Source organism: Dryobates pubescens, chromosome 21 (genome assembly GCF_014839835.1).
Source record: "Dryobates pubescens isolate bDryPub1 chromosome 21, bDryPub1.pri, whole genome shotgun sequence".
NCBI lineage: Eukaryota > Metazoa > Chordata > Aves > Piciformes > Picidae > Dryobates > Dryobates pubescens.
Window position 1 is genome coordinate 8,028,602 of NC_071632.1, and position 14,799 is coordinate 8,043,400.

The 14,799-nt window shown below is 41.2% G+C and overlaps 1 protein-coding gene across 3 annotated transcripts in view; it reads right to left on the reverse strand.

Moving 5' to 3' along the window:
* Positions 1-530: 530 nt before the first annotated feature.
* Positions 531-14,799, reverse strand: part of CCNY (cyclin Y) — a 98,704-nt gene continuing 84,435 nt past the window's right edge. For all 3 annotated transcript variants that reach the window (XM_054171189.1, XM_054171191.1, XM_054171190.1), the window contains 3 exons: positions 8,882-9,048; positions 7,633-7,795; positions 531-1,189 (listed from right to left, as the gene is read on the reverse strand). In XM_054171189.1, the coding sequence (XP_054027164.1) occupies positions 1,073-1,189; positions 7,633-7,795; positions 8,882-9,048 (447 nt within the window). In that variant the 3' untranslated portion in view covers positions 531-1,072. The remainder of the gene's footprint in view (positions 1,190-7,632; positions 7,796-8,881; positions 9,049-14,799) is intronic.

The window sequence follows — 14,799 nt, forward strand, 5'->3', positions numbered from 1 at the left end:
AGGCCATACAAGAACAAAACAAAACCAAACCAAACCAAACCAGCTCTGTCTAAATGAATTCTGCTAAACTTCTAATGCTATGAAAATCTGCAAAAGGATCATAAAATCTCTTGCAAATTTCAGAGATTTGGCCCAAGTCTTATCATCATCATCATCATCTGAATACCTTAGTAACTGTATCTTTCTATTAAGGAAAAATAAATGATTCCAAGAACTCAGGAAGGCACACACACCCAAGTATACTATAAATAAAACATGAAGATCTTCTGATCCCTGTACACACTTTTGGTTCAGTACTATGGTCAAGTTCTCTCTTTTGCAAAACAATAAAAGGCATACAAGAAATATAACATATGCATAATAATGATGGAGAATAATGCTAGTAAGACAGTTTACAGAAAAAAGTGCAGTGAAAAAACCCAACGCTATTTATTCAGGGGCTTGTGCTACTAGTAAGTACAGACTTTGTATTTGCTGCTGTGCAAGGGGAAGAATTTATCCTGGGAAGCAGCAATAAGGAACATAAAAAAAAACCAAACAAAAAAGGCAGCAACAACAATAACAAAAAAAGATATTATTAAGAGAAACCTTTAAGATGGACTCTCCCAACTTCACTCCTCTAGTGCACAGTCATCTGACTACATGGTGTGTTTTCATGCTGCCATTTCCCTTCAGGAGTACAGCACATTAGAAAATGGCACAGTTCTGAAATATTTTTCTGCTTCTACTTCATTTGTTTGTTTGTTTGTTTCTTCTTCCAAGCACCTGTTTTGCCGTTTTCCTCATAAAAAGGGTAAAGCTGTTAGTGAAAAGTGAGAAAAAAAACAACCACCTGGTACCCATCTTCTCTGCCAAACACCGGTTCCTCCACGTCTCCTTCCGCTAGGCATTTTGCTCATGTGCTACACGATGGGGAGGCACTGTAAAGGCAGCTTGCCAGATTTAAAAATGAAAATAAATCAAAAAGTCTGGTTTTGTTTGTTTTGTATTTATCTTCTTGCCCCCAAGCCCACCCCGAAAAAATATGGATGGATGAAACAGTACATCTGTAGGAATATTCCAGTCTCCTCTGTCAGGGGATAATAGCAGGGCACCACCTAACCACAGTCAGATTGTCAGCACTGACTGACCGTTTCTTTGCAGCTTTCCTGAAGTCCTTATACTTATCTTCACACAAGCGGGAAATGGCCTGGAAGAGAAAAAGAATGGAAACATCTCAATTGCACTGACCACAGCCAGACAGGTAAAATACACTAAACATTGCTTGAACGTGTCCAGAGAAGGCCAACAAAGCTGGTGAGGGTCTGGAACACAAGCCCTATGAGAAGCAGCTGAAGGAGCTGGGGTTGTTTAGCCTGGAGAAGAGGAGGCCCAGGGAGGAGGCAGCCACAACTTGCCTGGGCATCCTGTTCCAGGGTCTCACCACCCTCATACTGAAGAACAGCTTCCTCAGATCCAGTCTAATCCTGTTCTGCCTCAGCTTCAAACCATTCCCCCTTGTCCTGTCTCTAGACACCCTTATGAAATGTCCCTCTGCAGCCTTGCTGTAGGATCCTTTCAGGTACCGGAAGGCAGTTCTAAGGTCCTTATATGTTGAAAGCTTGACAAAACAATTGTGAGAACTGAGAGTATATTTTGGAAATTTAAATAACTGCCATCCTTATGGCAGTTATTTTGTTTTTCATTTCCTAAGAAGTCTTGTAATGATAATTTTCTCTGCTGACAAATGGTCTGGCAGACTACTCACCCTTCTGTGCTTACGCAGCTGACATTCTCCCCTTCAGAAGGGGAGAATGATTCCTACATTACCAGGTTATTTCATACAGTGCCAGTTGGAGATGTAACTCATATTCAGAATAATTTAATTTGCTTTGAAAATACATGGAAATGTTTAAAAAATTCTTCCAAAGAGAGAGACAAACTATTAAAATGCTGACTACTACTATACTGCATTAGAGTCATCTCTAGCCACGTTTAAAACAAATGTTATTATGGACCTCATATGCACCAATATACTATGTCTGCTAGAGTTCATATGGCTGGGACAGGCTATGGCTGGCATCTATAGGGATGACAGCTCTGGTAATCAGACATGCAGAACTGCAGAGAAAACTCACTGCAAGGAGTACTCAAGGTCAAATGAAGAAATAAGATGAACTAAACCAGTATTTTTGTTTACTCAGGATTGCTTTTAAGTGCTGTCTTAAGATAGGATGTTTTAAAAAAAGTGCTGTCCAAACAAATCCAGTACCAGTGGTTGATTATAAAATGAGGCAACACAAATAAACAGCCTGACTACACTGACCATAATTGTCTTTCTTGATCTTCACTTCTATAGCACAGATATTCGTAGCAGTGAAGTTTATTAGTCTTGCAAAGGGCAGAGGCAGATGCGACAGAAGCACACAACTCACACAGCTGAGAGCAAGTTCACCCAATGCTTTGGTCAAGCCAGCCACAAAACATGGTTAAAAAAACCCAAATCAAACCCAGGCATAAAAGCTACCACCACCAAAAAGAAGCCAGTTGCTAGTTTTCAGTTAGACACTGAATTTCCTTGTGTTGAGATCATTCTTGAACATAGTTCTCTTTCTTGGTGCACATGAAGAGAACAATAGAATAAAATAAAGCAGATGTTCCTGCTGCTTTGTGGGGCATAACTTAATTCACTTTAAAACTGCTTAATAACATTTTATTCATATTAACCAGGAGCTCAATGCACCAAGAAAGTTTAAGTAATTCAACTAGATTTAAAAATCCAACAGATGAAAAACATTTAATCCTGAAACAATGTGCCAAGGCATGGCATGGCAAATAGGTATACTGAGCTGAAGCTCAGCTTCATTCAGCTGCTAAATCAGGCTATTACCTTAGGCACCAAACAGCCAGAGAAGGTAATCACTTCAAAACTGCCTGGTTCACAGGAAAAACATTGTTCTGGCACTTGGTTAAACAAAATGAAATTTCTCTTGGAAGTGGCACTTCCTATTTGGCATCTTTAGTCTCCGGTGATTAATTGTATGGATAAGAAACACATTGACTGCTGTTTAAAGCAAGTTTATATCTAAAGATGCCTCTTAATTTGCAAATAATATACAAAATTGACATTTGGAGCCTAGCTGGAACATATGGGGAAGCAAGACAAAAGCAGAAAGCTGTAAATATTTATTATTGTTCTTCACTTAAAATAAATCCAAGCCGTTTATAAACACTTTCCTGTCATCTGATATTTCTGTTGCTTTTATTGCTAGTAAAAGAAACCAGTGTTTGATGGTCACGAGAGGCTGTTTCTCACACAAAATTAAACCATTCCTAAATCAGGAGCACTGCTCAATCATGTGAAATTTTGCTGTATTTGACTGTAATATCTGTAATCAGATAGAAAAATGTATACTTCTGTAAAGCCTTTGACACAGTCCCTCACAACATCCTTCTCTTTAAGCTGGAGAGATATGGATTTGATGCTGGATTGCCCAGTGGCTAACAAATTGGTTGGATGGTCACATCCAAAGCGTGTTGGTCAACAGCTCAATGTACAGATGGGGACAGGTGGTATCCCTCAAGGGTCTGTACTGGGAGCAGTGCTCTTCAATATCTTCAGCAATGATATCGACAGCGTGATAGAGGCACCTTCAGCAGGTTTGCACAGGATCCCAAGCCGAGTGGTGTGATTGGCAAGTCTGAATAACAGGATGCCATCCAGAAGGACCTGGACAGACTGGAGGGAATCTCATGAGGTTCTATAAGGCAAAGTGTAAGGTTCTAGGGGATGGTGAAATTGAGCATAGCCCTGCAGAAAAGGACTTGGGGGTGCTGCTGGATGAAAAAGCTGCACATAAGTGTGAGCTTGCAGCCCAGAAGGCAAATGGAATCCTGGGCCGCACCAAAAAAAGCATGACCAGCAGGTTGAGAGGGGTGGTTCTGCCACTTTGCTGTGCTTTGCACACCTCACTTGGACTACTGTGTCCAGCTCTGGAGCCCTCCATACAGGATGGACATGGACCTGATGGAGCGGGTCGAGAGGAGGGCACGAAAGTGATCAGGGGGATGAAACACCTCTGCTACAAGGATGGGCTGAGGGAGCTGGGGTTGTTCAGCCTGGAAAAGAAAAGGCTCTGGGGAGACCTAATAGCAGCCTTCTGGTACCTGAAGGGATCCTACAAGAAGGCTGCTGGGGGACTGTTTACAAAGGCCTGGAGGATGAAACTTTGCCTCTGGTGATGGGAGCAGGTAAGCAAAAAGGAGCAGAGAGAAAGGCAACAGTGGTATAAATTTTGGCTGCATGCAGATGTTTGTACAGGGCAGAAAGGCAGCAGGGCTGGCTATGGCTTCACTGCTGGGAATGCACAAAAACACACAACTGTGAGTTCTGCAATATCCTCAAAAACTGGACCAATCAGGGAGAATTCAGCAGAGAAACAGCAGAGTCTGGAAGGATTTTGTGTAAGGAAAATGTGGACAGAAGAAGAAGGTGTGATGCTGGGGGTTCTCAATTGATGGAGAATGAAAAGAAGAGCAATCACATTACTCCTGACAAAAGAGCAGGGGAGTTTTGCTCTCTCTTTTCTTCTTAGCTAAGAGGGTTCTGAACATACACACTGCAACCAATCACTGTGACACTGGGAAGCTGGAGGGATATAAAGACATTTCTCTACTTGCAGCTTACATATTTTTCTCCTCTTTTTCGTCTGCTTGATCTGTAGGACTGCACCTCTTGAGGGTCAAGAAAATACAGCACATAGTTCAAAGGGTTTGAACTGTGTGCTCAAGCACTATCCTAACAATAAAAAGCTGAGACAACACAGAGTCAGTTAAATTGGGAGGGCACTAACAGAAGTGCTTACAAAATCCAGCCTTCAAATGAGCACAGTGCTAAGATCACAAGCAGGAACAGGGTAGGCACACTGTGTTATGTTACCCCAGAGAGCAAGATCTGACTCATATTTGTCTCAGTACATGGGAGAATAACCAGGTGCAAGAGTAGGAAATAACAAAATTGTGGATTAAGGTTGGAAATCCAACAACCTTCTTGGCAGAAAAACCCTTCCCATCGTAGAAAATAGTTCTCAGGAGAAGCAAAGGAAGCCTTGACATTTGACATAATTAAAAGGCAGGAGAAAATACACTACAGCATATGCTGGCTGGAACAAACAGCACTGGCACATGGACAGACTGGATGGTCTAATGAAAGGTTATTTGCCATTTTTAACTTGTATGGTTTCATACTAAAAAGCAGGGTTGTCAAAAAAAATGGAGTCATCAAAATGGTTTCTGGCTACTAGGTGGACTGGTATAACAAATCCAGGACACTTTTGGGCCAGAGGCCGGTGAAGGCTACAAAACAAAACAACCATTCATTTAGTCATTTAAAAGACAAAGCTGCTCTTAAGTGTTAGTTTTGAGAACACTAAGTAAGGGAAAACATCTACTACAGATGCTCCAGAAAGCAGTGTTATTTTTAGCAACTACTGTAACCTTTTAAAACACCTCTAAGTTGATGGATCTTGTCCAGCATTTCCATTTGATGGGAACAGTATTTACTAGACTTGTCCTTAGTCTTTTTGGGGATGTTTTTCCAGCACAGCTATGTCAATCTCATACTATTTGCAGTAATAGCAACATAGACCTAATACTCCTGGCTTTAGATACATAAAAGTGCTTGAAATGGCAAAAGTAGCAAAAATGTGTTGTAATATAACCACTTCTCTATGCAAGAGCTTTCATGATCTCAAATTCCAGTAAATAAGTGGTTGCAAATCTTAGGACTGAGCAAGGTCTTTTCAGTTTACCAGACAAGGCAAATCTTTCCACTTGCTGTAAGTCCGGTGTCTTCCATCATAGACTGCAGCTTTTCTACTGCTGTCAGAAATGTCACAGCCTGTATGGGACTACATCTACTGAAGGATCCAGGTAACTGTTTTAAAAAGAAACCTCTGGGCTGAGCAGTACACAAGAGACCTAGAAAAGTGCTGCAAATGCATTTTCACAATTCTTGGCAAGCTAATAACTGTGCTCAACAAAGTAAGATATAAATGACACTGTCAACAAGTTTCAAGGACACACTAATGACAACCAAGTATTGTCAGGGAACAAGGCAGCTCCCATCCCGTTCCCTCCTTCTGGTCATAGAACAGGGGCAAGGAGCTGGTAGACCAAGTTGGTTTCACGGCAGATCCTCATCCTCTTCCCTAAAGCAGCTAGCAGGGCTGCTTTACAGAGAACATCAGACAGCAGCACAAAGCACCCCCAGCACAGGAATATTTTTGATAATATAAATTTATTTTAAGAATATTCTATTGCTTCTTTTAATCCATCTGGTCCAGAAGAACCATCAGTGTTCTCTGGGTATTTAAAGTAACTTCCTATTTCCTTTTTTTCCTAAGGTTTTAGGAGCTATCATAGTCACCCTCAGCTGTAACTGACAGTGTGGGGCAACACTGTGTGCTATACTATCTTCAGAAGGTATGTAATGGCACTTACTGTCAAAGACCCACAACCTACTACCTTAGTAAACTACCCCTTTTCATTTAAGTTTTACAGTTTCAATGAATTTTCATCTTTAAAAAAATCTCTTCAATTGAAACAACATCTGATGCACTTACATCACATTCCATACACAGAATTAAGTTACATTCTTATCAGACCTGAGAAACTTAGAAAGAATGAGAAATAGAAACTCAGTGAAATCTGCTTAGATTCCTTCCCCACCACTTTCTATTCCAATTACAGTCACAAATGAGTCAATTAACTTTCCCTTGCACCATCTTCCTCACACAAAAAATGTACACAGTGCAGCCTGCTTGCTTTACAGGAGCACCTGGAGTTTCAGAACGTGCAAAGCTCACTCTAACCCAGAGGCAGCCTACCTCCAGTGCAAAGCACATATATAATTAAAGACATGCAATGTTAAAAGCAGTTACAAGCAACAAAAAGTATGCACACTCATGCAATAATGCCCTTGTTTGGCAATCTGTATCAGAAAGCTCAGGAAAAAGAGATTCCAGTCTTGCAATGGGGCTGATGCTTTTAAAATTCCTCCTGTGTCTGTAGCAATTCACAATGCCCTGCATTTCACAGGTCCAGACCATCTGACACCGTGCTTGCTGCACAGGGTACACTCAGGTCTCACAGGCATCCATCATTTATTCACCAAAGAGGTGTGCTCATTCTGTTTTTCTGTTACTGAGAAAAACACCACAGGAGATAACAGACTCTACATGTAATGAAGTAGTAGAAGATAACAAGTGCATGAAACAGTTATTCTCAGCAATATTTGTTAAGATTCTTTTACGGTGGATGATCAGTTTCAAGACACCAACCCAACACACAGAACTAGGCTGTGAACAGTCACTGTAAAACTTGTGGGTACTTTCACAAGGCCAGTTCAGACAACTGCAACTGGAAAAGAAATGGAAAGCAAGACAAGGTATGAAGCAAATCAGGCTAAAAAAAGATGTCCCTACATCCATGAGTACCCAAAGCACAACCGAAGCACTTACGAGAATCAGGGTACACAATAATCTAATCTCACAGCAACATTTAGGAAGATGTGGGAGAAGGGAGAAACAATGGCAAAATTCCAAATCCCCCTATATATTCAGCTGTGAGCAATCCAAAGAGAAAGAGTCTTACCTCAAGTTTATATGCCCTGTCCCTGCTGAGCGGTTCCAAAGGAGAACTCAGGTTATTTGCTTCTGCCAGGGAGCGCAAATCAAAATAATACTTGGCATAAACACTGGAGGGAACATTAATATTGAACTGCAACAGCTCGAGGAACTGACGTTCCAGCTCATTCCTGCAAAAAGAAGATAAAGGTGAAGATACAGTTCAGCCTCTGCCTTCTGAATGCAATTTACTTTCAATTGCAAATGCTATAAACCAGGTTCATTTCTTATTCTTGCCAGATGCAATTATGCTAGCCTAAGGTCTGACCTAGTCTACCAAGTTCTACTGGCATGCATAAGCCAATAAGGAATATGAAAGATGCTGAACTTTGCAGCTGCTACTGCAATGCCAATCAAATCCAGACACAAAGTTTTGCTAGTGGAAGGGCACCTTAATCAGTTGAGCTAACACAGTCTGGGAAAGAAAACCTCCCTTGCAGTTTCTGCTGTACCTCCACTAGATGGATCTGCACACACAGCTATGCAAACAAAACAGGCAGTCATGCCCTAGGTTTGTCAGACAGCTCTCACAAATGCTGGAAATTAACACTTACATTACTGAAAAATTTATTTACTCTCTCTAGCTTTTCACAATCAATCATTTAGAATGAAGCAACTTTTCCTAGAGCACACTAGTAAGCATTTGTTTTTCACTGCCTAAAATAAATGTGCTCGTCAAAATACCAGATAGGAAGAGAGGTCCTCCTTGAGCTCCCACTCTGTGAAAACTTTGGTGTGGCAATACATTATTACCTGCACCAGCATATTGGAAAGTATGGTAAGAAATCAGCAAACTAACAAAACTAAGGACTGGAAATCACAGAATGTTAGGGCTTGGAAGAGACCACAAAACATCATCCAGTCCAACCCCCCTGCCAGAACAGGATCTCCTAGGGCAGGTCACACAAGAACACATCTAGGCAGGTTTTGAGAGTCTCCAGAGAAGGAGACTCCACAACCTCTCTGGGCAGCCTGCTCCAATGCTCTGTCACCCTCCCTATGCCAGTGGTAAAATACACTTCAATCAGAAAAACAAAAGCAATTTGTGTCCTCTATGTAAGCAACTGCCACAGACCTCATGCCATCTATCAGCATCCACCATGCTTAGATACAAGGCAGATATACAAACTTTACATAACTTATGAGAGAGCTTCTTGTCTCCCTCATACACACAGCTCTTTGCATTCATTCACCAGAGATAAGCACACTGCACTCACATGTCTTCAACCGTGATATCTTTCAGGATCTGGCAGTAATCCACGTTCCACACTGCCTGGTCGTCCCAAACTTTGGATGCCAGTAGAATCGCACCCAGGACAATTCTCTTCCAGTTTGCTGGGCAAATATCTATCTCTGCATAAGTTAAAAGTCTTTCAAGATATACCTGTGGAAACACATTAAAGTTGAGACTTAATCCATTTTGCTGTTGAGCAGGAATGAAAAAGAGAACTACTGTTCCATTCTCATAAGCCCATTCCAGCAATTTTAAAACATTAATTGCTCTCCAAAAGATTCTTTTGTGAAAGCTGCAGGTTTAAATACAGAAATAAGGCATCAATGAGAATAATTAGTAACAGATTAAAAGTTACACCTAAGTAAAAAGGGTGCACAAACTTGATACTACCTTCCCATCAGCACATACTTCAGAAATCAGATGTAACAATAAAATAGGAGCTTGTTAAGCATTATTCTTACACCACCTTCGCTGCCATATTTGAGCATGTTGAAGGATATGAAATATTGCTCCTCAGTCCTTGGTGATAACTTGGGCTTAACTCCAGACATACAGTTTGTGGAGTGGGATTCTGTGTCACCTTCTGATAAAACCAAAGATGATAAATATCTTGTCAGGAGAAACTCTGTTCAGTGTGGCTTCTGGCTCCCTTCTTGAAGATGCCTTAAAGGTCAGCATTTTGTTTTGTTCCTTTGCTGTGAAATGCCTGAGTCAGTCTGGTGTTTAAGAGTATGTGTACAAGCGAAAGAAGACAGAAAAAGAACAAGAATTCTTCTTGCAGAAAACATCTGCAAAAGTTTATTTGAGATCCTCAGCTGATATGGGAGTTCACTGTAACCCAGGACTGTCTCCCACAGGTACACCTATGGTGGCACATCAGTCTACTTCTTCAGCTTTCAATCCAGCCCACTTAGACACACAGAGTCTTCATTCTAGCTCTCTCCAGGTGACTGCAGGCAATGAAAGCAAAAGCTGCTACATACTTGAGAACTTTCCCTACTGATGTACAGCATCCTCACACCAGTAGCATATACACAGCCACATGAACCGTCTCCTATTCAAACATGGGGAAGTTCTTTCTTCCTGAAAAATGGAAGAATTTCCATCTCAGAGCATTGCAACATACTAGGCCCAGGCTGTGGTAACAGCCAAAGCACTAAGATTTTTGACTTTGAGTAGAAAAGGAGAAGTAGACTCTGCCATGCACTTAGCAGCCTACACTCCTGAAGGGGGATGTTTCTGGCTGCTGCAAAGATGTGCTGCATCAGTAGAGATTTCTGGAGAGAGGCCAGGTGGCTCTCAGCTCCTTTGAAGAAGGTGGCTGGTGGGTAGTTAGTGACTACGCTACTCATCCCAAACAAATTTATGGCTGGTGGGAGAACACCACCTGCTTTTGCTGGCAAAAGCAAGCAAGTCTTCCCACACATGGGCAGACATGATCCACCTCATTAAATACAAAACAAAACACAAAAAAACCTGAGTATGTTTTTGACTCTGTGATGGTAAATGAAACCTATGGAAATGCCACTATCCTGCAAATATATCCACAGAGTGCATAGTGTCTTAAACACAGAGGTCATCTCCTTATACACGCAGTTGGTATCAAACAGACTTGGGACTGTGTGTGGGCTATGTGGTTGAGCATATTCAGGTGTTGTAAAGATTTTTCCTGTCTTAATTGTCAAAGAAATAAAACACTTTCTGCATTTTCTTCAGGACTAGCTGCTGCTCAGCCATAATAAAGCTGAATTTCAAAAGCTCACTGTAGAAAAGGACATTGTAAATCTCATCCCAGACACTGGAAGGGATTTACTTATGTGACAACACAAGCAAAAATATGCAGAAGAAATAATGTAGTGATAATCACCTGGCTTATTTTGGCAGAAACTTCTTTACCGAACCAAAACTAATAAACAATAAAATGAGCTTTCAGCATCTAGACTTAAAATAAATGCCATGAGTTGCCTCAATCCACTTTTAACAGCTGCACCGTTACTTAGGAAGGGAACTAAAGCTTACAACAAATTGAAGCTGTTACACCAATGTTATTTTTCTTCAATTTAATTCATCCTTTGCAGTGCCTCTTCTGAAAGTAAGCTTTTGTGGCAAAACATCTTGAGCACTTCTCTACTAAGCGTTCAGAAGTTGAATTCCACAAAGACAAGAAATCTATTTTGCCTTAATTCAATGCCTAGCTTTCTTCAAACACTCTAGTGGCTTCCAAGAGCCATCTTCATCACTTGTGTCATTACCCACTTAGTCCCATGACTGCATGTTTATAGATTTATTTATTTTTTACAGAATGATAACAAGACTATTTAAATAAAACATTAAAGTTACTGATGTGACATTAGCAGAAACTCTCAGCCGCTTCAGTCAAACATTTCATGCTGTATTTTTCCCAGCTTGCAAAGAACATGCACAACTCAGTGCTAATACCAATAACTCTACAATCTTCAAAACCTATTTGTAATATAATTCAGTTCCTGGCTGAAATGAAAATGCATTTCTGATCTGGTAAATATCAGTGGACATTGTTCCACCAATACATTTTCACTTCCAAACACCATTATCAGCCTGCTGTGTTTGGGAATGAACTACATGGCTTTATGTCAGTCTAACAAGCTTTGATGGACAACACTTGCACCTCATTGGAGACATTTCAATCACTTGAGCCCACGTCAGAAGATACACTACACAGAGTTAAGACTTCAGAAGAGCAATATTGGATTATTATTTTCCATCTCTGCCCACAGACTTGCACCAAGATTTGCAATCATTGACCTTTACACTTGAAATATCTTCAAGTTATTATTTAATCCTAAGTGAAACCAATTAGGTGATTTGCCTTTGTGAAGAATTTAATTTATCAATTAAATAAAATTACCATTCCATGGGTATAAATCCAAATTGGCTTTTGAGTTCAATGAACTCTGGAGAGGTTCATTTGCTTAGATGCAGCACCACAGGAACATCATTACATGGCTTCAAAATCCATTTCAGGTCGAGCAGAGGGACAGAAAGGATTTGTTTCAGCACACACCTTGAGCTCATAAATCTGCCAGACCCAAAACAACTCCATGCTGACCTAGTTTGGATGCCTCTGATCTTAACTCCCAGGACCTGGAGTTGCAATAGTATGGTGGAGAAGCATTTAGCTTTCCATTATCACCACTCATCCTGGGGGCATTTTTTTATCCAAACACAGAACTGTAATATGGCACAAACAGGATCAGCAACCGCATCCAAGGTCCAGCAATGCTGCTCCAGCAGGGCCACTGCTGAGCCAGAACTAATCCCTGAGGTGATTATTTGCAGTTGGGTGAATCCATCCAGGACTTACTAGCCGAGATCAGCTACAGTGTAGGCAAGTCTGCACTGGGAGAGGGAATCACAGTGAAAAGGGCCAAGAAGGAGCTCTTCTGGGGGCATTTTGAAGCCAGGAAAACAGCATGGCTCTGCTACAGGCTGGCAGCTTGTGGCAGGCTGCTCAGGTGGCGCAGGCAGAGCCAGCACTCCCCATGGCATCTAAACAAGATGAAACGACCACAGCCAAGAAGCAGCCTCAGTGAGGGCAGTGATGGGTCACTGCTCACTGAACACAAAGATGAGCTCAGCTGACTGTAACTGCTCCCTTCCCAGAAGATGACCCAGAAGACAGCAACAAGGCTGGTGAGGGGTTTGGGGGGTGTCATATGAGGAGCACCTGAGGGAGATGGAGCTGTTTAGGCTGGAGAAGAGAAGGCAGCGGGGAGATCTAAGTGCTCTCTACAACTACCTAAAAGCATGTTGGAGAGAGGCTGGTGTTGGTCTCTTCTTCCAACTAACCAGTGATAGGATGAGAGGAAATGGGTTTCAGTTGTGCCAGGGAAGGTTTAGATTGGACATTAGGAAAAAATTCTTTACAAAGAGAGTGGTGAGGCACTGGAAGAGGCTGCCCAGGGAGGTGGTGGAGTTGCCATCCCTGGAGGTGTTAAAAAAGCATCCAGATGTAGTGTTTCAAGATATGATTTAGTGGTCATGGTAGATGGGTTAGGGTTGTACTTGATGACCTCAAAAGGTCTTTTGCAACCTTGATGATTCTATAATGCTGAAGTGACTGATAGTAACTACAGCATCCAGTGTTGTCCCAGTTATCTAGGATGTCCTGCTCCCCACAATGCTGGATAGCACAGAGTTGGTTACACAACACCCCAAGCAACAGAACATAAAGAAAGTGAAAACTGAAGACAGCCCTGAAGAGCTTCAGTTTTAATTAGTGAGAAATAGTATCTCATTTTTTCCATCTCAGAGGACATTATAGCATCCTTGGTATATTATATAATACTCTCCAGTAGAAAGAAAAGTTGAATATAACAGAGAAGGCTTGTTGGGTTTGGGTTTTCTTTTATTTTTTTAATTATTATTTCTCCTTCAGGAAGACATACACCAAACATTGAAGTGTCAAGCAATTTCTTCTCAGTATTTCATAATCCAAAGGAACATTCAACTTCTATTAAAATCTCATTAAGGGGGGGGGGTGTCTTTTGGGAGATTTGTTTCTGGTGCTTCATTTTGAAGGTGTTCGGCATTAACTTCTGATATCCCACTGATACCTCTTATCAGGAGTTCAGCCTAAGCACCTAAAACACCTCAATTCCTTTTATAGGCTTCCCTAAAGCAATAAAGAAGGTTTTGGACAGATTTTATGAAATTTCCATCCTTGAAAAAAATTCAGAACTCAACTGGGCAGGCCCTGATCAGCCTGACCCAGCTGGTCATGCTTTCAGCAGAGGTCAGACCAGGCGTGACCTCCAGAGGCCCCTTCCAATGTAAATTATCCTGTGATTCCATCTGTCTGCAGTACTGGAGCTTCCTGTGGTGCATCAGAGAGGTCAGAAGTTGGGCACTGCCTCCAAGGAGGCTGAATGGGTGTCTCAGCATGCTAAAGAAGTAGGCAATCACTGAGAAATGTCACTGACATTCTGGAACAATTCTGAATTTTGAGGCAAGAGCAAGGGCAAAACATTATCTTCTCTCATCCTGTTTTTATTGCTTTCTGTCAAATTCTCTCTCTACTTTACCAATAAAACTCCAGTCACTTTAATTTTTTCTCACTTGATTTACACTGACAGAAAACAAATTATCTTTTCAGTATTTTAATTACTGTAATAGAGAATCTACAAATGAACATGGTTTTGAAACACTTCATTCCTTCCCTCTCCCATTTAACCCCCCTCACCAGGTAGCCCAAATCATAAGCTGCAGGAGCACAGAATAACTAATGAGGAGAGTTTCTATTCCAACACAGAGTCTTTTCTCTTTAATGAGAAAACTTCAGTGTGTCACAATGCCTTGAAACTAAACATCCTTGTACAAAAAAAAAATGTAATTGGTAGTGGGTCCTAGTAGGCAAATGACGGCTCTGATCCAATCGCTAAATTGCCATATGCTCTGTTCTAAGCAATCAGCCAGTTCCCTACCACGACTCTCCAGAAATAACTGTGCTTTGCAATTGCCCAGCTGGGCATTTAAAATGTTCCACAAAGGTCTGGTGCCATCCATTTGGTGGGAAAGGACATCACATCGTCGTGGTCCTTGCAAAAATCATCCTGTTATTATGTTTTGAGACCAAATGTTGAGCAAGAATAACAAATGCAGACAGAAAGCTCTGAGAGTGTGAACAACTGCAAAGTGCCATTGTAGATATTCATAAGAAGGACTAATGGAATTGAAAGAAAAAGCACATGCCACCAGGTTTGCCCTCTAATTAACTCTAAGGCAAAGAACTACAGTGCATATAAAGTACACTCAAACTTCTAGGCAATATCAACCTCCCAGTCTAAAACTGAGATCAGTATTCATTCCTTGCCCACACAGAAGCCCTTAGAGGTGCATGAGGAAATATACAGACATTCTTCA